Genomic DNA, 27,827 nt, shown 5'->3' with positions numbered 1-27,827 from the left:
GCTCAAACCTTTCCCCTGATTGTTTGGTCCCGCTTTCAGTACTCAGTGGGAAGGACTAAGTGTTTTTAAATAAAAGAAGAACGAGACTGAGAGGAGATGGTTGAAACCCAGTTTATTAGACCAGAGGCATGCGTCACCCGTAGCTCTGCCTACTGTTCCCCATCTGCTGCACACCCTTTGGCCTTGTTCCTACTTCTCTCTGGAGAGGTGTGATCTCTAAGGAACTCCTAGGAACCAAGAGTTCTCAAAGATCCTGTTGTCTCACTCTCTAGCTCCAGGTCAATGCACCAGTGACCGGCCACAGGTCCTGTTCTGGGGTTGGAGACCAAGAGACAGCTGGGCAGAGAAGGCCTGGGAAGGGGCTGGGCTCTGGCCCTGGCGCCTGGTGGGGGTTGAGGCAGGCCTTCTACCTCATTTGGCTCTCTTTAGGTAGGAAGTGACAGAACAACAGAGCTTTCAACTTCTACTCCAGACCTGTCTCTTTCCACCCACAACCAAACCCTACCTCACCAGAAAATATCAGTGGCGGGCTTGGCTCTCAGGTGAAGAAAGGGGGTTGGGTCCTTAGAGAGGAGGGGAAGGCCACTGACTGAGATCCTCAATTTCTGCCTGTCAGCACCCCGCTGCTCCAGCTGTGGGAGTCACCAATCCACCATGCCCTCGGTCTCTGACACCCTTAGCTTAGCACACAGAGCAGATCTCTCTCAGCCTGACTAGGGGCTCTCTCTGTAGCAACCCCTTCCCTAGGGAGGCCACAGTCAGCCAAGCAAAGGGCATGGGGGTGGGTGGAGCAGGGGAGGGAATGTTAAGGCTGTAGGGATGGCAGACGGTGCCAGGTTGGGGGAAGAGGGTGAGGCCAGAAACAGGCAGAGCTTGTGATTCACAGCTTCCTTTATGTCGCCACCGAGACAGTGCGAAGGTTACAATGCGCGTGTCGTCTCCTTGTGCTTCTCAGAGGGATGTGTGTACACAGTACAGACACCAGGGGAGAGAGTCCAACTCTTTATACAGGCGAAGGCATTCAGAGACCAGGGAGGGGGCAGAAACACAGAAAGGGGAACTTGGGGGGGAGGATGGTTCTCAGAGACAAGAGGGGATGGGGTGAAGACACAGCTGGGGGAGAGTATATACAGAGGTATAGCAATATAGAGTCTGTATCATATAGAAATAGAAAATGCAGATGAGGTTGTTGAGAGAAGCAAATGAAGTTGGGGGAGAGGATTTGGGAGAGTTCCATAAGAAAATTTATGGATGTGGCCCTCTGCAGAGGCCCCTGGGAGAGGGACCAGTGAGGTTAGGCACCAGTGTCCCTCTCCCTGCGCTGGAAGCCAACCAGCTGGATCTTTTATGGGATGGCAGAGAAGGGCTGCCTCTTGGGATTTCTCTCCAGCAGCTCAGGGGTGGGTGAACTTGCAGGTGTCAGGATGTGGTCTACAGCACCAGGGCCATATCTTGTCCCCATACCCACTTCTTCAGGGCTCCCCCACTCCTGCCTCTCTGGAGATTTCACATGGTAATGGGGAGAGGACTTTGGGTCTTAATTCCTGTCTTGAGATTTGGGGTTGGGGGGGGTCACTGGGCTGAGAGGGTCTCTTAAGGCTGGGGAAGCCCCCCCCCACTAGCCCTCCCCTTCAAGGTACATTCTCTGGTTGGGGCCAAATTCCAGACCCCAGGATGCCCTTCACCCCCCACCGGGAGGGGGCTTTGGTGACTGGTGGCAGCAGAATGTAGGTGGACACTCAGATGACAGACAGACAGACAGACAGACAGAATTCAGGCTGGGAGCTGGGGGAGGCAGCATGGAGCAGAGAGGGGCAGACTGAGGTCATGTGCCCCATTCTCTCTTTTTTAGTTTCTTTTTAAGATTTGTTTAGTTTTGTTAAAAATAAAAAGAATGGGATAGAGGCAGGGGTAGGAATCTAAGGTCAAGACTCCTTCCTTAGCAGAGACCGGAGGAAAGAACTGCCCAGGAGTGGGGGGCTGCCTTGGGAGTGGGAGTGAGTCCCCAGGGCAGGTGTTGGGGCCTGGAAACTGGGGGTCTCTTTGCTCTCCTAGCCCTCCCCATCTAGGCCTTTGGTACAGTGGCCGGCAGGGCTCAGCAGGTAAAGTCTTCAAAAGTGCCTCGGGCTGGATGGTGAGGTAGGATGTTGGCGGCATACGTCATCCCGGCAGGATGGCCCCGGAGGCTCTCACACGGATTCTGGGTGGAGGGCACAGGACAGGGGCTGGTTATTCCAAGCGCCACCGTGGCAGCGGGGCGTGGGGGAAGCAAAGGAGAAAGAGTGGCAAGCGGGGTGGTCCCGGGGTGGTGGGGGGACGGGGCAGGGCTGAAAGGAGTCCTTCTCTCGCTCCCTCACGTGTCTCTTGACGTCGTCCAGGCTGAGGGCTACGCCCTTGTCCGCGCTGCTCCTTTTGGTCTCCTTCTGGCACTTCCCTCTTCGGCACAGCTTGTGCTTAATGACCTGGGACAGAGGTGCGGTGGGGGGTGCAGGGGGTGAGCGGGCGGGGAGGACCCCTCCCACGGCCCCGGCCCTTGGCCCCGGCCCTCTCACCTCGTAGGCATAGTCGAAGAGCTCCAGCACGGTGAGGATGCTGGCCCCGATGAACAGCCCCATCTGACCCCCAATGTCACCTGCGGGGGGAGCGGGGTGGGGGTGCGCAGGGAGGTCAGTGGGGTCAGGACACCGTGGGGGCGGCAGAGCTCCCTGGGATGGGGCACAAGTTATATTTGCAAAGTGATTCACAACCTTCCTAAAGAAGGAGCACAAAGCGATTCTGCACAGGTTTCCTTTCCTTCTCTGCTTTCTGCATTTTTCTACTTTTCGAAAACGAATAGGAATTATTCAGAAAAAAAAGTTATTTGTAAAATAACTCAAAATTCTCCATCCCTGGGCACATTTTCAAGGGCATGTGAAATAGTTCCCCGTTCCACTACCTACCCCTGGTCTTCACGATAGTCCTGTCTCCGCTTGGCCCTAAGAGAAGGCTCCGTCCCTCTCCCACCACATACCAAGACAAGAGAGTTTGGGGCCAGGTCCCTGAGGATGGAAGTGGGAGGAGTGTGTGGGGCAGAGGTGAGCAGCAGAGGTGTCAGGCCATGCCCATGGCATGGGAAAGGGTCAGGTGCCATCAGCAGCTCACCCAGGAGCCCTGCAATCTCATAGGCCTTCTTCTGTTCAATGGTCTCATAGTTGAGAACTTCAAAGAAAATGTCCAGCACCAAGATGTTCTCCCTGCAAAGGGGTTGGGGGAGGAGACCTAGGTTCAAGTCATATCTCTGCCCCTTACTAGTTAGGTGACCTTGCCAAGTTATCCCGGAATCTCAGTCTGCTTGTCCATGAAATGAGATGCTGAGGGGGATACCTGCCTTATGGGGTTCTTGTGAGGATTAAACGTAATGGCTTATATGAAAAGATATTTTGCACATTGGCAAGTTTGAGGTGATTCCAGTTACAGCAATGAGGATGAAGAGAGAGGATACAGCAAAGAGGGGAAGAGAGAGAGCTGCCTCCCCTGCTTGCTCCAGCTTCATTTCCCCTCCACACCCAGCCCAGATTCTTTGGATGCCTTCTCCGTGTTCTCTCAACTTCCTTCTGCCCCATCAAAGCCCACACTGCTCGCTCGTACCCTTCAGAGTCCCAGCCCCAGGGCCCCGTCCTGCACGGTCACATCCCTTACCCTATGTACTGCTCAGACTTGTTGAACTTCTTGGCCAGATACTTGGCTGACGCTTTGCTGGGGATCTTGACCATGGACAGCTCCTTGCCGTAGCGAGTCAGGTTGCAGGGCATTTCACACACACAGTACTCCTGGTCCTTCTCCACCAGGAAGTCTGTGCCCAGCCAGGTGAGAGTCACCAGTTGAAAAGCGCCCTTCTGCCAGCACCTTCCCAACACAAACATCCTGGCCCTGCTCATGGGAACCCTGGGCCCCCTTCCCGGCCCAGGTACCTGTCCTTCACCTTGTGCTGGTCCCACCCAGCCTCCCCATGGATAGTTCCTAATCCTTGGGAGTCAAACAGCTGAGGTGCTGATGAGAAGGGCGGGGGGGGGGGGGGGGCTCCTCCAGTGCCCCCTGCTCATTTGTCACAGGGAGTCCTGGAGATGCTTTCCCCAGTCTTGCTAAAGTCGGACACAGGGAGTGCAAGCTTCTCTTGAAACTTTTGGGAACTTGGTCTGAACCCCTCTGCATGTGACTGGCAGCACCTCCTTCCCTCCCCCAGACTGCTCCAGGATAGGGGCCCTCACCCAGAGCAGGATCCGCACACTCCTTGTACTGCTCGGGAGTGCAGTATGGGGCATCCCCTACAGAGGAGAGAAGACATTGGTGCAGGATGGAGATTAAAGGGGTCTTGTGATGGTGACGGTACCAAAGGCTCAGAAACCGGAAGCTGGGAGAGGATGGAAGGGTAGGACTAGCCAGTGCCAGTCTGTCCTAGGGGTGAACCACCTCCACAGCCCATCCCTCCTGGAGCTTTCCCACCCATTCCAGGGGTACAGGGCAGGAATTGAGGTTAGAGAAGCAAGGGAATGGGATGGGGCTGGAACCAGAGAAGAGAGAGTCCCGGAGGTCTTGCATTCATGTTGGCAGGAGGCTGATATGCACGGGGAGCTGGTGAGGGGCACCGCTGGGGGGCCCCAGGATTATTTGGACCGTGGGGCCTGACCTGGCATGTGCACCATGCGACAGTTGCAGTTCTCCACCAGGTAGCGCGTCTCACAGTCGATGCGGCAGGCGGTGATGCTGTAGGAGTCGAAGAAATCCGAGTCCATGGTAACAGCTTTGCAGGTGCCCCAGGGCGGGGGCAGGTAGATGAGCTGCTGGGAGAGCCAGGGAGCTGGGGGGTGTGGGGACTTCTCCCCGAGTCACCTTGATGGACTTCTCTGACAAGACACGGAACTCAAGAGTCCTGGCCCCTCTCCTCTCTGTAGCCTCTGGGGTCCCAGAGTCTGTAGACCGTTCCTGTTCTTTAGATCATTCATGCTTCGGACTAGTGAGGGGCTACCCAGACCCTGGTCCACATGTCCCTCCCAGTATGGGTTGCCCACCTCTCCATCTTGACGCAGCCAAACCCCACCCTGGGACTGGCCTCTCAAGGCCCTCTCACCCGCTGTTCCTGGCAGGCCACAAAGGTCTGGAACCCTGGGGCCACTCCAAAGCCCAACTGGTCGATGAAAGGAGGTTCGTCCTGACTGTGGATCTGCACCTTGATGCCTGCTTCGAAGGACGTCTCGTCTGTGGGAGTGAGGGGTGTGTGTGTTGGGAGGGCTTCTGACTCACTGGGCCTTTTGAGACGGGGGGCACCTTTCATACATTAGGATGGGGTGGAGGAAGTTTATGGGGCCCTAACCTATGTCCAGCCTCCTCCTGGGTTCACCAGCCCAGTGCTGCCCTGATGATCCCTGCATTTTAAGCAATTCTTTTTTTTTTTTTTTAACCTGGCTTCAGCCCTGCATTAGGTGTCTCCAGTTCTTTCTCACCATCTCAGACACTCCTTTCTCCCTTCTCCCCACCACGCTCTGCCCCAAGCCCCCTCCCTTAGACCAGACAGATGGCAGGCAGCCCCAGAAGAAAGGGAGTTATTTATAGAGTCAGTGGCGGCCACTGATGGATAAGGATGGCTGGTTACCTTGGAGAGTAACTGAGCCAGGAAGGGGGAGCAGAGAAATGCGAGTGTGGCAGTTAGGTAGAGTCAGAGATGGAAACAGCGAGATGCCGGGAGGGAGAAGCACTGCTTCAGGTCCCACAGTGGAACCCAGGAGTCCCCAGTAGAGGTTGAGGGATGGAACCGTGGGGTGGGGTCCCCTGAGAGAGGTGACGTACCGGTCTCCCCCCAGACAGGCAGGTACTCGTCCTGCTGGATGTCCAGCATGATCTCCAGCCCATTGCCCGTTCCACCCTTCATGGTCTTCAGCCGCGGCCTCCCATCTCGGCCCGAGTTGAATGTGTAGCATTTTCCGTACCGCGTGAAGACCTGGGCAGAGGCAAAGTGGACAGCCTGAGAGTCCTGCCTGCACCCCCTACCCACGATATGCCCGGACCCCCAGCTGCTGGAGTCTTAACACACTTCAGGAATGATGCTTCTTGTGTGGCCCAGTCTCCACTTGGTCCCTTCCTTGCCCTGGAAAGCTGGTCCCTGGGAGGTACACTGCCTGGGCCCTTTGGCTACCTGGATGGGCTTCTGGTTGTGTTTGGCCAATGGAAGGCATCAGTAGGGAGCAGAAGGCAGAAAGAGGAGAGGTCAGGTACTTAACCCTTCTCCCCCCGAGAATGTTCTGGCAGTGGCTCAGACCCTCAGATTACAGATCCTGCTGGAGTGCTCCCTCACCGGTGCAGGATAACAACTCCCCACTATTGCTAGGTGACGCAGGTCCCCTTATAGTTTTCCTTAACCCTGCCACAGCTCTGCACAGTCCCTTGGTTAAAGTCTTTGCAGTTGAACTAGCTGAGTGGCAATCTTTTCCCCGCTGAGGCCCTGACATACTCATTTCCATTACCAGCATCCATCATGATTATGCTCCTGGTCCCTTCTTGGGACCTTGTCCTCCAGGTCCAGCCTCCTGAGATATGTCATCCTCTTCCTGGATTTCACCCCAGACATCTGAAATCCTGTTCTCCCCAAGTCCCTTCCTCAAACCAAGGCTACTTTTTCCATTTCCTCCAGGTGTTAGCCCCTATGTCTATCAGTGTCCGTTGTCCTCAGCACCAGTTGCCGTGTCAAAGGCCACACTCACCCAAGCATTAGTGCCTCTTCTCCCAGCATTTGGTACTGAATGTCCAGGATGTGGCCTGTTTGGCAATACTTGTGCAGAATTATGGGGCTTTCAGAAGAGATCTCGCCCCGGGGGCATCTCCCTACCCCATACGCCAGCACAACCCTATTGCAGCTCTGATTATACAGCCACCGAGAGAAGAGCGACCTGATTCTTATGCTCCCCCTCCCCAGCTTCCAAGAATGTCCTCAGGTTCCTACAAATGGGGTGAGTGCGCTTTTACTACCGCTGGATGGTGACAAAGTCCACAGAATGAGTCATAAGGTGAATATAGACATTGTCCAGAGAAAGAGAGAGGATTTCAAAATGGAGCGGCAGGGAGAGTGGGGGTTACGTGGAAATACAACCCTTGTTCCCTTCCCCCTCCTAAAATAGCCTCTTCCACCCCCACTCCAGAAAACATGCTCTCCCCCATGGGGTGGGTGAGGTCCAGAGATGAAGTAGAAAGAACTCTGAGGACTTCTAATCCCTACCCCACTCCTGGGTTTTGTAGATTTCAGCCACCCGCTCCAGGCTGGGCACAGATCCCAGCCTGCCTCCTGGGAAGGTGGCAGCGGCAGGTGGGAGCATGGACCACACGCCGGGCCCCAGGGCCCCACGGCTGAGGGGTGGACCGCTGCCGCCCCCTGGTGGTTCTGCACTCTCCCCTCAAGTCCAGAGGAAGCTACCCTCACCTCTTCCTTGCCCAGGTTGCTCTCTCCTGGCCTGTCCAGGTCCCTGACTGTCGACAGTCAGTCCACAACGCCCTGATGGGGTGACACCCACCCGCTCCTGCACTGGTGAGGAGGTGGGAACTGAGGTATGGTGTGTGGGGAGCGGAGGCCTGGTACCAGACACTTGGAAGGAGCAGGAACACTCAGACAGAACTGGAAGTTGAAATGAAGGGAGGGTGGGAGGGGACCAGGTTTCTCAGCAGGGAAGGCCCTAGACCCTGGAATGGGAGGGCAAACAGGCAGAAACCTGTTATTCTCCCTCAAACACACACACACACACACACACACTACACACTGTAGGAGGCGCACAGGAAGATCAAGTGAGGATACAATGAGTCCCTTGCTGTGGGAGCTGCTGACACAGGGAGGGGGTGGAGGAGGAGGTGGGGGCTGTCCCCACCCTTCTGCCTCCCTTCCACACCCTTCTGTACCCTCACGCACCAGGGAGCACCTACTCCAGATCCAGTCCAGAGGTGAGAGCCAAAATAGCTGAAAACTGGCTGGGCACAGGTGCTATGTCACAGAGCTCGAGTAAGGTCCTGGGCCCTGCTGGATCCCAAGGAGGTCTGGGAGGGGCTGGAGAGGCTGGAGGACATTCGGGGTGACACCAGGAGCCTTGGGGCAGCAGCTAATTACTAACTAGTACAGATGTATTTCAGGATTCTAACAGGAAGAGCAGTCTTGCGGGACCTAAGAATAGTAACCTAGTTCCAGACCCTGGGGCGCTGGGGAGAGTCTGGCCAGGCCTCCTTGGTCCAGGGGAGGCGGGGGAGGAGCAGGAGGGCACCGGACCCACCCCAGGAGACGATGGTCAGGGTGAGCCATGGCAACACTCTTGGGATGCCATGCCAGGCATGGGCCCTCACTCACCACTGAGAAGTTGTGAGGGCCACAAGCCCCCCCGCGGTAGGAGCAATAGAGCAGCATGTCCTCCAGCCGGTGGCAGGAGCGGTTGTAGAAGCGGTGCAGGTTAAAGGGCTCCCCCGAGAAGGCCTCCGGCCCTGGGGGGGCCAGAGGCACCCCAGGATCATCACTTTCATCCAGCCCCAGCATGGGGGCCAGGTAGAGCAAGTCAGGGTAGCTGAGCTGGGACAGTCGCACGGCATTGGTGTTACAGAGGGTGACCGCCGGGAAGGCCAGCTCCGTGGTGGCCACCTCGTCTAGCAGAGTCACGTGCGGGTAGCTCAGATAATAGGCAACTCGGTCCCCTACCTGGCAGAGGAAGGCACCCAGTGCCAGGACAAAGGCCACTGCCCACAAGGCCTGCCTCAGTCCTGGACCCCCTTCCACAAAGACGTGGCTCGCGCCATGAAGGGTGCAGCTGTTGGCAAAAGCCACTAAGTCCATGGGCAAGTCACCCTCTCTGGCCTTGTTCCTCGCCGCCTCCCTTTCCTTCTCTTCTTCCTCCTCTTCTGATTCTGAGCTGTCCCGCTGCTGCCGCGGTTGGGGACCCCAAACATCTCCCAAGGGTCCGGGGGCCTCCTCGCCAGAGGAGAACGACACTGAGCAGAAGATCTGGATGGGCATCTTTTCCGGGGGATTCCTGGCACCAGGGAATTGGCAGGAGGAGTAGGAGGGAGATGAGATCCCACGCAGGGTGTAGCAAGGCGGCCGCCCGGCCTTCTGTCAGGTCTCGGCCAGCGCAGCTGCCCTCCCTCACCAGGGCTGAGGTGGGGCGGGGCGAGGAGGGGAGGGCAGGCCTGCCCGGCTGGCCCGGGAGGGCGGGCATCTGGGCTGATGAATAATTGATGGCAGTGGGAGAGGGAGGCTGATGCAGAGGACAACTGGACCCCCCACCCCGTCACCAGCTCCAGCAGGACAGGGAAAGCTGGAGACAGAGTGCAAGCCCAGGAGTAGCCTCGGGGCTGCCGGTAGCCCCTTGCTTGCACGCTCGCCCCTGCCCTCACTCCCGGACACACACTCTAGCTCCCGCCCATCCTCCGCATGCCCCTCAGGCTCCCCATTCCAGCCTGGGCCCTCGCCCTCCTCAGGCAGGCCTTTCCCTGGGGCAGGAGTCCCACGCTCTCCCAGACCTCTCCATACCCTCTCTCAGTCCCCTTGACATATAGTCTCCTCTAATTACTTCATTGACTCCCAATTCTCCCAATACACTCTTAGTGCCCAGCCCCCCTCTAAGTATTCCTCCGATCCCCAATTCCCTTCTCATTACTGTCCCGAATCTTACCTACTTTCAGTTACTTCCTGAATCCTAACCCCCTTGTAATACGCCTTAAACCTCTGATTTCCCTCCATCCAAGCCTCTACCCCACTCATCCTTCTCTCCCTCCCCTGGTCACCCCACTTTAAGTCAGTGCCCTCCTCCAAGCTGGGCTGCTCTTAGGTCACTTTCTCCTCTTTCATTCCTTTCTGTGGCTTGGGGGGCAGCCCAGTTCCATTAGCAGAGGTCTCTCGATGACCACAGACTCATTTATGGCCAGTTCCTGGCACTGGGGGGAAGGACCCTGTCTCTATCAGCTGAAAAGCTTCCTGGCAGAGAACCACACCCCCCTCCCAGGGAGCCACTTCCCCCCTCCCCCACCCCACAAATCCGGGAGAGGAGTTCGAGGAATTCTCTTCTGTAGGTAGAAGAAATTGAAATCAGAGCAGGGAGAGGTCTGGTCAGGAGAACCAACCTATGGCATCCCCAAAACCCTCAACCTCAAATGCCCCTCGCCCCTCAATCCCTGAGGCTCCCTTTAGCCCCTGTTTATCGCTGCCTGCCCCCCGCCCCTGCCCCTCTGTGCTCTGATTACTCAGGGCCACTAGTTGAGGAACTTGAGCCACCAGCCAAGTCTCCAGGGCCTGAGAAGGTGACCTAATAGGAGGAGAGGAAGGGAAGGAGGCAGGAGAAGCAGATTAACTCTTGCTCTGCAGGGCCAGAGGAGGGGCTGCAGGGGTCAGACTCGTCTACCTGGGCCTTTCCACCCTTTAGTCATCCTGCAGCCCCACGCCACAATCACCCCGTCTCCCCTTCCCTCACTGCTCCTACACATCTTTCCTCCCCACTAGCAGGGGCGACCCTGGGATGGGAGGCAGGGTGCCAGGGATGAGCAGAACTGACTGATATGGGACCTTTGGCCTCTGTTTTGCTGCCAAGGACACAGAGGCCTCAGAAGAGGAGCTTTTTCCATCTGGCCCCTCTCCATTCTTGTGCCACTGCCCTCACACTGCTCCTCCTCTTTTGCCTGCACACCAGCCTCCCAGCTGTCTCCTTGACTCTCCATGTCCCTGCAGATTCTCCTCACCCTCTGTCCATGTTGTGTGATTCTGCCATTCTCCTCCATGAAGACTTTCTCTAATCCCCACTGCCTCTTGGTAAAATGTAAACTCCCCAGGGAGACTCACAGGCCTTTGCAAGGTAAAAGCAAATTTAGCATCCAGCCTCACCTCCCCAACCCTCTACTCCAGCCCAGTGTCTGGCCACCATGTCCTCTCCCATTCCACAGACACACTGTACTTATTCACATTTCCAGACCTTCCCTGGACTCCAAATGGAGGGTTTCTACTCATTTTGTCAAGACCCTATTCACATGCTGCTTCCTCCAAGAAGCCTTCCCTGACTGTGTGGGAAATGATTAGTGCCCATCCAGGGAGTAAACTGAAGGGGCCACTTACGCTCAAGGCCCTTCAGCCAAGAGTAGTAACCAGTACTTCCTTGAAGACAGAGAATGTGAGAATGAAAGAGCTGAGCCCAGACATCACAGGGAGAAACAGGAACTGACAAAGACCAGGAATGCCTTAGACAACCAGAATGTCACTGCAGAGATGAGGAAAAAACACCTCAGCTGTTGTCTCAGGTCTCTGTAGGAATCTGTGGGTCCCTTCCCGCTTCTTGCCCCCTGAGCATTTCCTTCCTGTCTACCAGATCCCAGCTCTCAGAGGGCAGGGTCTTCCTTGGCATGTGCTCAGGATGGTCTCAAAGGTTGCTGACCTGAGGCTCAGGCTGGGACGCGCTAGCCCATGGGTCACGCACCACTAGAGGGCACTGTTCCCCTCCTTCAGACTTCCCGAAGGGGAAGTCGCTTGGATGTCCAGAGGTTAGGAGCTACCACAGCGGGGGCTTCCACGGTGGGATCTCACCAGAGATAAGGATGTGCACACACACAGCAGCTTCAAAGGACAGTAAATATGTACGATTGGACACTTCTTCCCCCACACAACACTAAGACCCACACTGCACACCTGCACCTCCTACACGCAAGATACACACCCTCGTGTGGGGTGACAAAGACAAAGAGCCACATGCTCACACCCCAGTGGCATTTCCTCCCTCTTCCAACAGTCTCTTACCTCATCTCATGCCAGTAGGCAAATCCAACTTTTTCCTATTGATGGGGAAGTGAGGAAAGAATTGAGCAGCACCCACAGACCCCCAAACATAGACCCCTCCTCACACACACAGAGGGCCCAAGGAGCAGTGGGGCCCACAAGCACACTCAGTTCTGAGCTAACTGACTTAGGAAGCAGCCCTTCCTCACGTCGCTCCCTGCCCAGCTCACTGCGCGGGGCCTTTCCTACAGGCTTTCTGAAGTCCAGCCACACCTCACATCCAGGGAATGCCATGGTTCTCAACTGTTGTCTCATGGGATTCTTAAACAGCCCAGCAAAATAATCAGGTTTGAGTACCTTCACTGTCATTTGCAAACGAGGGAACTGAGGCATAGTCACCTGCTCAAGCCTGGGTGTGGGGGTGGCTAGAGTTACGTCATTCCTCTCTTCCCATCATCCATCCTTTCTTTCTTCTTCCTCCTTATCTTTACTCATCAAATATTCCCTACGTCCCTATGTGTATATGCTGAGGACACCTGGAAACCAAACAGTGGACCTGGATCCATCCCTCATGGAGTTTACTGTCTAATAGGGGAATCAGATAATGTTTTTTTAATCATAAAAATAATTAATTACAAACTAGGATGAATAGTATGAAAAAAAAATAATGCCGTTCCATGGTGGTGAGTGACAGGAGGTCCTGACCCAGATTAGGGAAAAAGGAAGGTTTCTTTTTTTTTTTTTTTTTTAAAGATTTATTTATTTATTTATTTACACAAGCACTGTGTACAGTCAGAGGCACGGGAGGGTGAGAGAATTCACCAGAGCCAGAGTGGCGAGTAGAACAGGCAGACTGATGGAGTACACTGCTGAGGGGAGCAGCGGGCGGCAGGAGAGGTCTGCACGCCATGCGGGACCCTCGCGCCTGGCGGCAGGGGATCAAACCGATGCTGTAGAGGCTGCGGGTCAGCCTCACAACCCAGTGCTCAGCCGCTGCGCCACCAGGGATGCCCCCCCCAAAAAAAGGAAGGTTTCTTTAAGGAGAAGATAACGATGTTTGAATTTGCAATCTAAAGAATAAAGCGGAGTAATTAGGTAAAGGTTTGCATGTGTGGGGTGTGTGTGCAGTGGGCATTCCTGAGAACAGCCTATGCAAAGGCCCTGAGGGTAGACAGCTGAGCAGAGGAAGAGGTAGCCAGAGAATAGGGTACGAACAGTTGGAGAAGCAGGCAGGATCCAGACTACTCCGGATCTTGATGCCCACACAAGGATTTTGATCCAAGAACAACAGAAGACTCCCCATGGAAGGATTTGAAGCCACTGGAGTGGTGTTTTGAAAAGACCCCTCCGGAAGAGCCAGGAGCACTGTGGAAGGCCTGTTCTGTCTAACACCGTGGCAGTCCAGATGAGAGGGATGTGGAGGGTGGGGTAGCTTGCAACAGGACAACAAAGTTTTGGAGGCAAAACTGGTAGATTCTATTAAGGGACATGAAGGAGATGGTGTGTTGGGGTGATTCCTAATTTGCACAATTGGGTGAACGGTGGGTGGCTCATGAGATCAGGAACACAAGTAAAGGGCTCGTTTTGGAGTTATGATGATGGATTTTGTTTTGCACATGCTGTTTTTGAGGAGCCTTAGGGACATCCAAGTGGGGATGTTAAGTGGGAAATTGGCCACTGGGGCCGATGCTGAGAGGAGAGATCTGGGCTGAGACACAAATTTGGCAGTTGTCGATATGTCGATGGTAATTGAAGTCATGAGTGAAGATGAGACTGCCCAAGGATAGAATACAAAGTTTTTAAAAAGATAGGAAAAAGGTTTGATTTGGCAACATCCACTAAAACTGAACAGAATCCCAATCCATGACTTGACTGTAGCTCCTTAGTTTTATACCCAAGAGAAATGAGTACAAACGAGTACAAATGAGTACAAGTAGAAAGACATGAACAAGAATTTGTTTATAAAGCCAAAAATTAATAACAACCCAAATGTCTAGTAAGAGCAGAATGGCTAAACTAATTGTAGTCCATGGCCTATTTATATAACTACTTATAGGTACATAAGTATATATATATATTTAATAATATATATTATAAATATATATTTATATAATAAGTTGGTCTATGTACATGATGAGTTACTATACAGCACTGAAAAAGCTGGCCACCGTCACTTGCCATGTGTATAAATGACTGAATCTCATAGACAAAAGAAAACAGACACACGCGTGTACATATATAAGATGTGGGAGGATACATCTACTCTAGCAATTTCAAGAACAGATGAAACTCATCTATACTGAAGAAGTCAGAATATTGCTTAAACTTTGTGGGGTAGTATTGTCTAGGAAAGGGCCTGAGGAAACTTTCCTGGGTGTTGGAAATGTTTTATATTTTATATTTTCATACCAATGTAAAAAATATTATTGTGATTGGTAGAATATTCTCTTGTAAGATATACAAAAGTAAAAAGATACTAATTAATCTGTGACATTAAATCAAGATTCAAAAAAGAGGAAAGTCTGGGATTGACACTGAGGACAGCTAACATTTAATGGCAACAAGGAGAGAATGCAGGGACAGAGAAATAAGGGGTGCTATATAAAGGGGGGACCCAGAGTGTGATCATTAGCAAAGAGAATAGTTCAAAAATGATATGGTGGGCCACTAGGGTCAATGTTATTGGGGGATCAAGGATAAAGAATGTTTGGTGGATTTGCCAAAGTAGAGGTCACTGGCGTCCTTAGTGAACAATTTTGGTGCAGTGATGGGGACAGCGGGAGAAGGCGGACTGTGAGTTAGAAATGAGGAAATGGAGAAAGTGGAATATAGACATCATTTTAAAAAATTGGTCTGTGAAAGGAAGCAGAGAGATAGTGTGGGAGCTGGAGGGGGCTGAGGAGTGAAGAGATGTTTGCTTTTCTAAAAAATCTTAACCCAGGGACTCCCTGGTTGTGCAAGGGGTTAAGACGCAACCTATGAAGCTATCCAAAGCCTCTGCAGCATGAGTTCGATCCCCGTCCAGGGAGCTACGTACAGGCGCAGCAGACCTCTCCTGACTCACCCGCTGCTCCCCTCAGCAGTGTATTTCAGTCAATCTGCCTATTCTGTTCCCCACTCTGTCTCTGGTGAATCCTCTCACCCCGCCCCACCATCTCTGGCCTGTACCCTTGTTCTTGTATACATACATAAATAAATCTTTAAAAAAAAATCTTAACCCAAAACCTGGTATGCAGTAAGTGCTCAATAAATGATAGCTGTCATTATCACTGTGTATTTTAAGATAGGAGAATCTTAAGCATGTTTCAATTTTAATGGAAAAATTCCACTGGAGCAGGAGGGACTGACTATAGGGAAGAGGCGGCATCCTGAAGCTGAAATTCCTGTAAAGGCAGAAGGAGATCAGATAGAATAGATTGAGATTTTAGCTGAGGTAAGATCAATGTTCCCTTTTGCAGCCAGCTATCCAGGGGAAGGGGGAGAGCTTGTCTTATCTTCCATCTTCTCTGTGAAGTGGGAGGTAAGGTCATCTGCTGAGCGTGAGATGGGGGTTAGGAAGGGTGGCTGTTTGAGAAGAGTAAGTTTGTGGTCATTGCTGGGGAAAGCAAGCTGACCAGGAACACACAGCAGGGTTTCGGGGCAGAATTGCACAGGCCAATTAAGGAAGTTGTTCATGAAAACAATGTGATTCTAAACAGTGTGGCTCCCACTGGTAGAGCCTGGCTGTCCTAGAGACACCCTCGGGCAATTTAGGGATAGATTCATCTGAGAAGGGGACTTGGCCAAACGGTGCAAGAAAAGGCAGAGGAGTCAGAGGACTTGGGGTCCTCAACCTGAGTCTGGGATTCCCTCTCCTTCAAAACCTTCCTTTGGCCTGCCTGCTTCCCCCTGCTTCCCTCCACAGTATGGGCAGCTGGGGAGCCTGGGATACTCTCCCCACCACACACACTCCTACAGCCACACACAAAGACCTGAACCCGGGAGATCTGAAGTCGAGGTCCCCCTCGGTCATTCACCAGCTGTGTAACATCAGAAAAGTCACCTAACGCCTCTGAGCCCCAGTTGCTTCATCTTTCAAATTAAGATATTAACATCTCTCTGCCTCCCAGAATTATGAGGCTCAAACGAGCTAAAGTAAAGGGAATTCATAAATTGCAAAGCACCACTGAAAGAGATGATTAATTCTGCTGATATGTGCTCTGCATGCGACCAGAGGTTCGCCGGCACCCAATTTCTCTCCCACAGCCACACATAGTGAGCTGCGTGTGCCCCACAAACATCCACTCTCCACCCTAGTCTCCCTCTACGCTGTCCCACATGCACACGGAGGTACACGCACGTGCTTGGTGCCTGGGCCCGGGTGCCATCAGGGCCTGTGAGGAAAAGAGTTGGCTGCTGTCCATGGTCAAGGCCACTGCAGCAGTCTCTCCCAGCCTCAAGTGATGATGCGACACCCCAACTCGAGATACACTACCCGAAGCCACTCAGCCCAGCCCTCTGGACCGTGGGGATATACTGGGTGCAGATGAGAGCGATGGGAGAGAATTTTCTTTCCAAGAACTCATAGGAGCTCAGAAAAACCACAACTCGCCCTTCCTCCCTCTTGGAAGTGGCTGGGAGAACCCGGGATGGCAGAATGTCTGTCCTCATAGTTTCTTTTTTCTTTTTTATAATTTTTTTTTTTAAGATTCTTTTTTTTTTTTTTTTTTAAGATTTATTTATTTATTTATACAAGCACTGGGTACAGTCAGAAGCGCGGGAGGGTGAGAGAATTCACCAGAGCCAGAGCGGGGAGCAGAGCAGGCAGAAGGAGCAGAGCAGGCAGAAGGACCGAAGTACACCGCTGAGGGGAGCAGCGGGCGGCAGGAGAGGTCTGCGCGCCATGTGGGACCCTCCTCCGGTGGCCGGGGAGCAGCTGGGGATCGAACTGGCGCTGCAGAGGCTGCGGGCAGCTTCGCAACCCAGTGCTCAACTGCTGCGCCACCGGGGAGGCCCTGTCCTCATAGTTTCTTAAGGGAACTTCCCTTCAAGGTGATCACACAGCACTTTCATGCTCGTTTTAAAATTTTTCATGAGGAAGATGCCTGCTCCCTGCATCCAGGAGAAGTCGGTGCCGTATGTCCAACTATACCTGGGCCAGTGTGCCCCAGAAATGAAGGAGGGGCTGTCCTTGACAGGGAGTAACTAATCCACATAGGGCGCGCTCTCCCCACAGGAAACTGGGTCTGGAAACGGAGAAATGGAGCCAGAAGGAACTACGCCTCAAATGGGATCAAGAGGCCCAACGCCCAGCCCCATCCTCTATTTCGACTTGGCACACTTGTCATTCTTGTCACCTTCTTTCCAGCTTTGCCTCTCAGAATTCCCACACATGGGGTCCTGGCTGGAAGGTTCTAGACTTCAGGAGCTTATAGACTCCAGGAGTGGTCACCTTGGACATACAGTGAGGGAAGTTTCATGCTAAGAAGCCTGGCCCAAGGCAGGCAAATGGCCTTTGCTGGAGAGAATCAAGGTGATCATTGGCTGGTAGGATGTGGGGGAGAAAACTTACATTCTATAAAACTGAAGTTTTTGAGAAGCTGAGCTGGGCTGGGGTGATGGAAGACCCCACCTACATGTGTAGGGTCCCCCCATGGAGAGATTACTCCTCTCTCTATGACATCCTTCAGTGCCACCACCTCCAGATCTGAGCCTCCCCAGGACACTGCACATAACTAAGCTCCCTGAGGGCAGGGGCAGGGTCTGCCCGTTCCCCACCGCACCCCAGCACCCAGCAAAGGGGGAGTGTCTGTCATGGGAATGAGTCAAGTGATGTTTGACACACACACATCCGCCCCAGCTTTTCTTTCCTAATAGTATCTCCTCTCAGAATTTAAATTTCTTTAACAAAGCTGAATCACACTCAGGGGCAACCTCCACCCACTGCAGAAACGTTCAGGCCTCAACACAGCCCCCTCTGCTTCCTGGGCTCACACCAGGGGTGGCAGCCTCGCCTGGCCTTCCGCACAGGCTGGGGCGGAGAAGGCCCAGGGCTCCCCGGTGCTCCTCCCCAGGCCTCCACTTCCACTTCCGGGCCTGTCCCCAGAGGCACTTACTTACATCAATTCCCTATTACTTTAGCCAACAGCCAGGAGATCAATTAACTTAGAGTAGCCTCTTAGCTGATAGCAGTCTGGGAGAGCCGTGGAGTCAGAAAAGGCCGGGTGAGGGGAGGAAGACCCAGAGGAGGTAAGAAAGGAAACTAAGTCACCCACAGAGAGCGTGTCTATGTGGGGGGCAGAGGGGAAGGGAGAGAGAGCCCAACCCCGGGTCTGATGACTGTCTCTGCCTGCGGACGGAGAGGGAGGAAGGGGTGGGAGGAGCATAAGGCAGGGGGCAGGTATCCAAGAGCCCCTAGGGCCAGAGTTGACCCTCTGATCCGGCCTCTCCTATCCTTCTGCACCTGTGCCTGCTCCTCCGCGCTCCCAACCACACACGCGCGTGCACACACGCACACACACACACACACACAGCACCTCTGGTAGGGCGGCCTTACCCTCCTCCCTCTGGCAGCCTTTCCCCCGACAGCCCCTCCACTCCCCATCAAGTTGGGGGGCCAGGTAGTAAGGTCAGGCTCTCCCTGGGACTGGTGGTCTGAGATTCTGTGGGGTGCAGTCGAGGCAGGAAGAGGGGAGGTGAGCCTGCTGTATGAGGGGAGGGGTGCCAGGGAAGGGGCAGCGCCCACCCCGGATGTAAGGTGGCTCCCATGCTCCCAAGCTCACCCGGTTCTCCCTCAGCCAGCAGCCATCCCCACTTTAAGGTAATCTCTGCTGCCACTCTGTGGGGCCTGGGATCGCCCAGCACACACCTCTGCGCCGGCATCTTACCTCTGAGCCGCTCCAGCAGATTCCAGTCCTGCTCCAGAACCTGGGGGAAATTTCTCTGCCTCCCTCCCTCATTCCACCTCTCCTCTGGGGGAGTCCTGGGCCGACCCCAAGGTCCTGGGGGACTCCTATGGGCCCTGCAGGGATTCCCATCCCTTTATTCCCTGTCTCCCAATTCCACCCCCTTCTGAGAGAAAATACTACTCCCCACTGCACAGCCACCCCCAGGATTTCCCTTTTCTTCCCTCCCGCTCCTTCTCTTCCAAGATCCAGAAATGAATTTCTGCTTCTCTCTCCCCCAGGCAAGGCTCTGGATCTCAGCTGGAGGAGGGGGGTGGCATAGGGCAGACTGGGCAACCATCTGCCAACCCCCTCCCCTCCGCGCTGCTCAGCATTCCAGCCACATAGGCGCTCCCACTGCCAGGGACAGATAAGGTGCAGCTGGAGGCTGGCACCAGCTGCGCCTGTGCTCCCTCCCTGGCCCCCGCCCAGACCCGGACAGGCAGCTGCACCCCAGCCTCCTCCCTGGAACCCCTGCCATCACTTGGCCTGGCTGGCCTCAAGGTGGGGTGGGAGCGAGGAGCTTTCAGAGCCTGTTGTCCTGGCAACCAAGCACCACCCCAGGAAGAAAAAGAGGTGGCCAGAGAAGAGGGTGCCTCACAGGCGGGTCTTTGGTTGCGCTTTTGGTAACTTGACTGAGCCTGCCCAGCCAGACTGCTGGGGGGACACGCTCTCCACTGCCCTCTGCCTCAGCCCCAAAGGGTTTTCAAAACATCTTCTCATATGAAGCCAGGCTTGCCCATACTCACCCCCACTTTCCTTAGCTGACTCAGCCACAGCTGGGGAAGGACCATCCAAACACTCTGACCATGAAGTCCATCCCCTGAGCATGAGCTGGATCCAGCTGGGGGGAGTGCCTGTCACTGCTGATGCCCATGGGGCTATCTAGGGACTTCAGTGTGCCAGTCCTATGGGGCAGGTTCTTATTATTGGAGGAGGGTTGACCTTAGACACTTGAAGAAGCGTTCACATGTGCCACCCCCTACGGTACTTTACAAATTCTGAGCAAGGGCTTCGACCTCACAGTTGAGACCCTCTGCTCTGTTTGGCAGCAGAAGATACAACGTTGTCTCCCCAAGTTCTGAGCCTATAGATGTTTCTGTCAGTGCCATGATTGTCCAGAGTCTAGATAAATGCCTCCAGGGCAGCAGAGAATAGGAAGGATGGAGAGGCAGATGTTGACTATGGGCCAAGGAGGAGAGAGACGCTTGGGCACTAGGCAAGCAGTGCCTTCGGGGCAGGTTGCTGGAGGAGAGCCAGGGCCTTCCTCCACCAGGGCGATGTCAGACGTGGATGCACAAGCAAAAGCCCACCTCTGGAGGAACATCTCCATGGGCGGAAGTGCTAGAGGTCGGCACAGCGAGCGGGCAGCAGCGAGGTCAACCAGACAGGACAGGAGAAGGGCATAAAAAGTTTGGGTCTGGCCAAATTCAAGGTGAGTTCTTTGATATACTCTGAGAGACAGCAAAAATCTGTTTTTTTCTTGCAACTCAGAACCAAGAAGCTAGCCCAGGTACCTCTCTGTCAGCAAAAGGAAGAACTTGGTTGGCTCCAGAACCTTGGGAACTAATCACATCTGCATCTGATTGCTTAGAATTGTCCCCTCACACAACATGGACCAATCACACCTTAGCATCTCCATTATGGTGACCCAGACATGTTTCAGCATTGCTACTCGTAATCCTTCTGAACAGGGGGGCAAATGGACTAACCATACCTTAGTAGCTTATACCTTATAAGCTTTATACTTTAGTAGCTTCCCAGATTGAGCCAAGCAATACCCCCCCTTCCAGTACTAGAAACCATCCAAGCTACAGGGCTTTATCTTTCTTGGTGACCCTTTTTGTTTGTGTTGGGCATGATGAAGGGGTGGCATGATGAGCGGGTGGGGGGGGGGCTCTGGCTTTTACGTCTGTCTTCATCTTCAGTGCTGCAACTCTTGGGAACATAGTGGCTGAGCCTGGAAACCCTTTGGGCTCATGTTTTGGGGGATCCAGGACTCTTCTGTTTTGAGGAAGGGAACAAAGGGAAGCAAGCGGTTCTTGCATCATGCCCTGTCAGCTTGGCTCAGCAAGGAGTGTGGTCATGTACCCTTTGCCCTACAGGACTGACAAAGGCCCAGGAAATCCATCCACAGAGCAGGCCTTAAAGAGATTGGGGAGTCTTGTATAAGCTCAACAGGAACAAATAAGCATGACCATGGCTCCAACCTTTCTACACAAACAAATGCAGCTTATGCTCCCGCAGTGCTATGCGGGAGCCGCAAGTCAAGTCGGGGAGAAGGTGGTCAGGGAAAAAAGGAAGGATCTGAGAAGCGGAGAACTGGTGGGAATTGGTGGCAGGCAAGGACAGGAAACGGTGGTTGTGGGGAGCTGGGGGTGGGCCAGGGGAGGGTGGGTTTTTAAAGACCAGTGACCAAGATTGGAAGCGAACATGACTTCAGGGTCAGCAATATTAATGCAAAACACACACCACATGGGACTTAAGAGACATGAATTCTAATCCTCAGTCCGTCCCTAACTAGCTGCGTGAGCTGCGGCAACTCACTCTGTGTCTCTGTTAATGTGTGCGCCGATAAAATAGAGGTAAGAAGGGGCAGACAAAGTTTAAAACCAAGCCTTGAAAGCTGACCACAGATCTGAGGCATCCTGGAGGGGAGGGGAGGGGGGGCGCTAGTGAGGAGGCAGGGCGAGGTAAGAGGTGGGGAGAGCAATGGGGGCTACGGTGGAGGACTAGGGCGCTTTGGTGGAGGGAAGGCTGCAGTGATCACACCTGAGGGTAGAAATCCTATGCCAAAAAATTAATAAGGATATAAAACATAGTTCATTGCAAATAAATAAATAAACAAATAGAGGTAATAGATGGCCTTTTACCAAGGGGATTGAGGGAGAGTCTAGAAAGCTTCTGAAGAATTGTAAGCACTGTCCTCCGATTTGCTGCTATCACATTTAGCTCTAGGGCCTTTGGTGCCTTTTCAGCCTCTGATTCTAACCCCTCAGGAACTCAATGAGTTGTCCAGGATCATCTGGGACATGAGATGCCAGTTACTTCTGCTAACTCTCTCTGGGGCGCTGGCCTGAGGCAGCTCCGTCTGTGGGGCACTCCCTTCTAAGAAGCAAAGAGAGCCTCCACCAGTTCAGCCATGACTGTGTACCCCAAATCACCTCTTCTTCCTCAGACCCTGGCTCTGTGCACTGCTGGTACAGGGGGGACCTGACCAAACAGAAACAGTGTGCTGGCTTGTGTGTGTGTGTGTGTGTGTGCATGTGCACGCGTGCACGCACACTTATGGGGTGGGGGTGGCACAGAGAGAAATATTTGTCATATTATTTAAGACAAAGCTTACCTTACTTCTCCCAGGTTTCACAGTGCTTTTAAAATTTTAATTCAAATCCCCTGGGGCTCTAGTTAAAATGCAGATTCTGATTCACTAGGTCTGGGAAATGAGGGCAAAATCCTGCATTTCTTTCCTGCAAGTTTCCTTGGACCTCATTTAGAGAAACAAGGCTGCAGGTTACCACCCCCCTACCCCCAGCTCTGACACATGTGGTCTGGAAGGTAAGCTTGATGACAGGCTCTCTCTCTCTCTCTCTGTCTTTTTCTGTCTCTCTGTCTCTGTCTCTGTCTCTCTCTTTCTCTCTCACACACACACACACACACTTGCAAACACATATCTGTGCATCCTCTGTTGCGTATGCTGTGCATCCTCTTTCCTGCCTCCATGGACACAAGGCTGAGGTCAGGCCCTCACACAGAGCAAATATGCCCCTGGGCTGAACAAAGTCTCCTCCTGCCAGAAGCAACCCCAGGGACACTGAGCTTCCTCTCTCAAAGTAGCAAGCACAATGAGAGGCTTCTCTGCTCTCAGTCTCCTCCTCCTCTGGGGGCCCCCGGGATGACTCACTGCTGTGCACCAGGGGAGCCACTCACCACCTTGAAGTCTTCAGCGCTGCAGATCTCCCCCCGAAAGTGACAGGAGAGCAGCATGTCTCTAATGTCGTGTCCTGCACGGTCGTAGAACTCCCGCATGTTGAAGGGCTTGGGCTTGAAGCTGCGGAAGTTGGCCTTGTCCTGCAGTATCTCCAGCTGCTTTTCATCTGCCATCTGCGTGTCTGGTATCTCATACCTGGAGCCCCGGGAGGGCGGGGGGAGCAGCCCATGCATCAGCATAACCTTTGGCTCCAGGGTCGCATAACCAATTTCTGAGGGTGAGGGGACAGCATCCTGCCCTGGGGATCAGGCCTGGGCATGGGCGAGGAAGGAGTGCTGAGTGTGTTCAAAGGTTCTGCCCCTTGGGCTCTGAGAGGACAGAAGGATCTGCAAGTGCTGTCCAGAGGTGTCCAGAGATATCAAGGAACTGTGGCGATTATACCATAGTCTCTTCCCTTTAATAATGGTCTGTCCCATGTCTGAAGTGTGGTGAGACCACTGCGGCGCGAGAGTGGGTAAAGGGCACTCCAGAAAGGGTGACAATGTCTCAGGCTGGGAAGGGGCAGAGCTATTTTGGACTATGATGGGACCAGGGATTGGGTGCCCTTAATTGGGTGCTCAGCTTTGCTGTGAGCGGCAGGTTTGAAGGGGCTGGAGGTCAGGATTCGCTGGGCTTCATGGTGGGTTAGAGAGGCAAGTTCTGTGATGGGGAGTTGGGGTGCATGCAGCTCTAGGAAGGAATGGGGGGGTGGTTGGGAGCCACTCACCTGTTGTTGAGCAGGGCCAGCAGCTCCCCTGCGTGGTACAGGTCATTCTTGGAGACTTGGCTAAAGCGGAACTCGTTGAGGTTGCACAGCGTGACGGCAGGGAAGGTGAGCTGGGAGGCAGCCACTTCGTCAAGCTTGGTGACATGGTGGTAGTGGAAGTAGTACTGCACACGCTCGGTGCACACACACAGCAGCACAGCCAGTGAGCCCAGGAAGCACAGAGCCCAGAGTGCCCGCTTCAGAGACAGCCGCTCATAGGAGAAGATGTGGGCCAGGCCATGCAGGGTGGAGCTGCTGGCGAAGGCCTGGATGCTCACGGGCTGGACGCCGCCCACCTCTTCCTCCTCAGCCTTCAGTTCCATGCTGGCCGAGGAGACCCTGGGGGAAGGGGCGGTACACATGAGGCCCCTCCACATGTGTCCATCTGGAATTCCCATGTCCAGAGTTCACTGCCCCAGGGCAGAAGACTTGCCTGTCACGCCAGCCCAGACCTGTGATGGGGAGCCGGGGTGCGTGCAGCCCCCAGAACAAGAGTTCTCAAATACTGGGGCTCTGGGGGTCAGCTCAGGCCAAGAGAACACTCTCCAAGGGAAGCTTCCCCCAGGCCAGGGAAGACTCCAGATGTAGTCATCACAGGGAGAGGGAAGTCCCAGTGTTCCCACAGGGAGGCACAGGAGTTCCCTCCAGATGTGGGGTCACTATGGGACAGGAACGCCCACCCCATTCTGGAGATGGAAACTACCCGGAGGGGTTGAATCTGGGGGTGAGGAGCACTTGGTCATGGATGTCCCCAAGACTAGACATTTGCCTCGCTGAGCCGACCTGGGCCAGAACCCCTCCAGGGAGACAGGTACCTTTGGGGAGCGGCCCGGCCTGAGTCCTCACCTGCTCCAGTCCTCGCAAGGGCTGCGGGCTGCCTGTGTGTGTTTGGGGCGGAGGGTGGGGCAGCGGAGGGCGGCCCGCGGTGGCTGCATGTGTGTGTGGGGGGGCGCGGTTCCCTATGACAGCGAACTGTCCCCGCCCCGACACACCGCCCCCCCCCCCAGTCCAGCTTCTCGTTGCAGCCAGATGCCCTGCTCGGCCCCCGCACCCCTCCCCAGCCTCCGGGCCACCCCTGCTAGCAGCTGGGGAGAGCGAGCGCGCAGGGAAAGTCCCGGCTTCGGGGCGCTGGGGAGTCCTGAGCCCGAGGCGGGGTGGGGGATCAGACACCCACCTGCGGGGGCTTCGGGAACCCGGCAACCGGCGGCGGGTCCTGGGGCGCGGGGCCAGCTGCGGGCTCAGAGCCCGGCCGCGGAGGGGCGCATGGCCGGGAGCCGGGGCCGCGCCGCCGCGCAGAGCCCTGCAGGGAGCGGCCGCCTGGCCCGGCCGGCTCGGCTCGCTCGGCCGCGCTCGCCGCCTGCTCGCCTCTCGGCGCGGAGCTCCCGGCGGGCGCGGGCGCGGCGCGGCGCGGCGCGGTGCTCTCAGCCCCGGGATCTGCAGGGATCCATCGTCCGGCCGGGAGGCGGCGGGCGGCGGGCGGGGGCGGGCGGGGGCGCGCGTGCGCCTACGAGCGGCGGCGAGGGTGTCTCCGGCCGGGGTGCGCGACCGGACGGTGGGCGCCCGCGGCCGCCTCGCCCCCTCCTGCCCGCCGCTCGCGGCGGCGCTGCCTCCCCTGGCCCGGAGCCGGCTCCCGCCCGCGAGGCCTGGGATCCGTGTGGTTTGTGTGTGTGTGTGTGTCGCGCACGCGTGGGGAGGTTGGGGGGAGGGAGGGTGTCTGCCCCCCGCGTCCCCTCCCCGCGCTGTCTCCTTCGGATCGATGCTCCTGCCTCTTGCCGCTGCTTCCTCTGGTGACACACGCGCGTGCACACTCGCACACGCACACGCACGCTCAGGCTCCGAGGCACACTTGGCTGATTCCAGCACTCGCCCGTGTGGACACACACACAGACAGACACACGCACACACACCGGGGTCACGCCGTGCCAGTCACAGCCACTCACAGCACCCCGCGGACACCCGCACATCCACAGGCCTAGCCCAGCAGGCAGGCGCTCACCCACTTCGCGCAGTCACCTGGTCTTAGCCCTGCTCTTCACATGTGACAGGTACACGCATGCACACATGCAGACAGGCACACAGCCTTGGCCACCCAAACCCCATCTTTGTAGGCCTGGGCTTGCCTTGGGGTGTGTGTGTGTGTGTGTGTGTGTGTGTTGGGGTGGGGGTTCCGTGTGCAGTCCTTCACCATCAAACCTCTAAAGAAGGAGCAGAAAGAAGGAAAAACAAACAGAGGTCAAGGAAATTTGGACAAGAAACAGGGGAGCAGAGCGGGCTTGGAAGGAGGGGGTGTGGGGGTGGGGATCAGGATAGTGAACAGGATGAGGAAGGATGGAAGGGGGCTCTGTACTCAGGGATGGAGCAGAATTCTGGGGCGCTGGCCCAGGCCAGGGGCTGCTCCTATAGCTCTCACCTCTCCTCTCCCTCCCTCCTCCTCTCTGAGAGGCCTTGGGGGGCCCTCCCTATCCAATTAACACAGAAGGAGCAATCAAAGCGAAGTTGTTAATTTGCTGATGCTCATTAGGGGCTCTTAGCACAGAGACTGTTGAGGTCTGATGGTGTCAGATGATGGGGAGGGGGGTGTGGGGGCCCATAATTCTATCTCTAGCAACTCTTTCACTCCACTTGCAGCCTGGCGCAGCTCTGGGGGAAGGAAGGTGTGAAGAGCGTTCCCAGGATAAGGTGCTGGGCTTTAAGATAGAAGAGTGACCCTGTAATGAGAAGAGGCTGGAAAGTGGAAAAGAAGTAGAGAGAAGTTGAACAAGAAGCTGTGAGCAGGGGCACACGGGAAGCAGGGGGAAGGAGCTGGAGATCCCTAGAGGGACTCTGGATTTAGGGAGGTGGAGAAGGGAGAGGCGCATCCATTTACTAGGGGCCTGGGTGGGCTGCTCGACAAGGAAGGGAGGCCCTCGGGTTCTGGGTTCTGGCTGGGGAGCTGTCCAGCAGCACCAGGAGGGGCAAGAGGGCATCCATGTCCCTGGGAAGCCACTGGGTGGCAGCACTCCCTCAAATACTTAGGGTAAACCCAAGGGGGTATTTGGGAGTGGGATTCCCCCTGGGAGGGCCCCGAACAGGGACTAGAGGAAACATTAGGCAGCTTCTGATTCCTGTATTCCAAGCATCCTTGGGGGAGGGGAGGATCATCTTGGAGCATCTGTAATTCCCCTAACTCCCCACCCTGGCAGGCTGAGTGACACATAGAGCTTCTTCAAATGACTGCAAATTGCTTCAGTCACTTGAGATGTTACTGAGGGAGCAGTGGCGGGGGTGGGAAGAAAGTGATGAGGTGAGGTGGGGGCAGAGAAAGACTGACGAGGCCAACATGCAGCCTCGGGAGGAATCTGGGGAACATCGGGTATGGGACTTAGTCAATCTCAGCTTCCAGACTTAGCCTTGCCATTTATTTGCTTGGGAAGATCCCTTGAGCTCTCTGAGCTCAGTTTCCTCATCTGTGAGATGGGTATAGTATTTATTTCACAGATGCTTTTTGAGGATTATATGAGCTAATGCATGGAAAGTGCTTAGCACACTAGATTTATTAGTAAATCCTCGGTAAGTGATATGCATTATTATTGGCATAAATATTTGCGTCAATTGGTAAAACCACCAGTACAACCACATCAGAGTAGTGGTTCTCAGCTCAGGCTGCACATTTGAATCACCAGAGGGGCTTTTTTTTTTTTTTTTTTTTTTTTTTTTAATGTGGATGCTGTGGCTCCATCTTAGATCAATTAAATTAGAATCTCTGGGGCTGGGGCCCAGATTGCCCACTTTTTGGGACCTCCACTGTGCAGTGGCCAGTCTTGAGAAAACTTGCTATTCAGAACCTGAAGTCTGAATCAGGTTTCTGTCCTTAGAAATTCTTTCTCATGCATAACCTCAATCCCTCTTGCTATTGTTTCCTCTTGATTTGAGGTGAGATGGATCCCTGCACACATCCCCCTACTTCTGCCCTGTATATTTTAGCAAACCTCCACTCAGGCTTTTCCTATGATGAGCCCCATGATTGGCCCCAGGAACATGATGGGAAGGGGCTTAGTCCCTGCCTCCAAAACCTCTGATGTCAAAGGAGAGATGGATGTGTTGACAACTGACTCTAGTGGAAAGGCCAAGAGTGAAATTGAAGGACGGGGCAGTACTGCCAGCATAGAGTGGCAGAGGGGCAAGTCTTTCTAACAGGGCAGGGGCATTGGGGTTACTAGGGCCTCCATGAGGTTACACTTACAGGATCCAAGAGCTGTGACTAGTGTCCCACTGCTCTTGTCTGCTTCTCTGCGCCCACCTTCCTCTTGTTCAGGCCCGGGCAGGTTCTAGCTTCTTCAGTCTCCTCCTACCTTTTTGTCTACATATCTTTCCTCTCTGGCCCCTGCAGTTTCTGGACACCTGTCCCCTAAGCTTAAGGGGAAATAGGCTTGG

At 54.7% G+C, this 27,827-nt stretch overlaps 1 protein-coding gene across 4 annotated transcripts; it reads right to left on the bottom strand.

Annotated features, from left to right (window-relative positions):
• Nucleotides 1–70: 70 nt before the first annotated feature.
• ASIC1 (acid sensing ion channel subunit 1) lies at nucleotides 71–24,897 on the bottom strand. Of its 4 annotated transcripts, none has more exons than XM_037514708.2 (12): nucleotides 24,589–24,897; nucleotides 23,376–23,753; nucleotides 22,609–22,804; nucleotides 5,824–5,974; nucleotides 5,108–5,235; nucleotides 4,667–4,817; nucleotides 4,248–4,304; nucleotides 3,679–3,832; nucleotides 3,142–3,233; nucleotides 2,553–2,632; nucleotides 2,358–2,462; nucleotides 75–2,200 (listed from the first exon to the last, which is right to left on the bottom strand). In XM_037514708.2, the coding sequence occupies exons 2-12, from the start codon at nucleotides 23,735–23,737 to the stop codon at nucleotides 2,096–2,098; spliced, it is 1,581 nt and encodes a 526-aa protein (XP_037370605.1). In that variant the 5' UTR covers nucleotides 23,738–23,753; nucleotides 24,589–24,897; the 3' UTR covers nucleotides 75–2,095. The 4 variants fall into 4 exon arrangements, with proteins under 4 accessions (XP_037370603.1, XP_037370605.1, XP_037370604.1 ...); XM_037514707.2 differs by having other exon boundaries at nucleotides 4,667–4,820; nucleotides 24,589–24,619; XM_037514706.2 differs by lacking the exons at nucleotides 22,609–22,804; nucleotides 23,376–23,753; nucleotides 24,589–24,897 and adding an exon at nucleotides 8,357–9,151 and having other exon boundaries at nucleotides 71–2,200.
• Nucleotides 24,898–27,827: the final 2,930 nt, after the last annotated feature.

The sequence above is a fragment of the Talpa occidentalis genome, unplaced genomic scaffold (assembly GCF_014898055.3).
Source record: "Talpa occidentalis isolate TD23 unplaced genomic scaffold, MPIMG_talOcc4v2.1 talOcc4.16, whole genome shotgun sequence".
Classification (NCBI taxonomy): domain Eukaryota; kingdom Metazoa; phylum Chordata; class Mammalia; order Eulipotyphla; family Talpidae; genus Talpa; species Talpa occidentalis.
Note: the sequence above shows the minus strand (reverse complement) of the source record. Positions and strands in the feature narration are given on the sequence as shown.

What these genes read in the sequence shown, in the direction of transcription:
- ASIC1 (XM_037514706.2), bottom strand. Translation starts at nt 9,013, where the DNA reads ATGCCCATCCAGATCTTCTGCTCAGTGTCGTTCTCCTCTGGCGAGGAG. An exon ending in GCCTGTCTGGGGGGAGACCG is followed by an intron (nt 5,236 to 5,823) that starts GTACGTCACCTC and finishes TCACTCCCACAG; the next exon opens with ACGAGACGTCCTTCGAAGCA. An exon ending in TCGCATGGTGCACATGCCAG is followed by an intron (nt 4,305 to 4,666) that starts GTCAGGCCCCAC and finishes TCTCCTCTGTAG; the next exon opens with GGGATGCCCCATACTGCACT.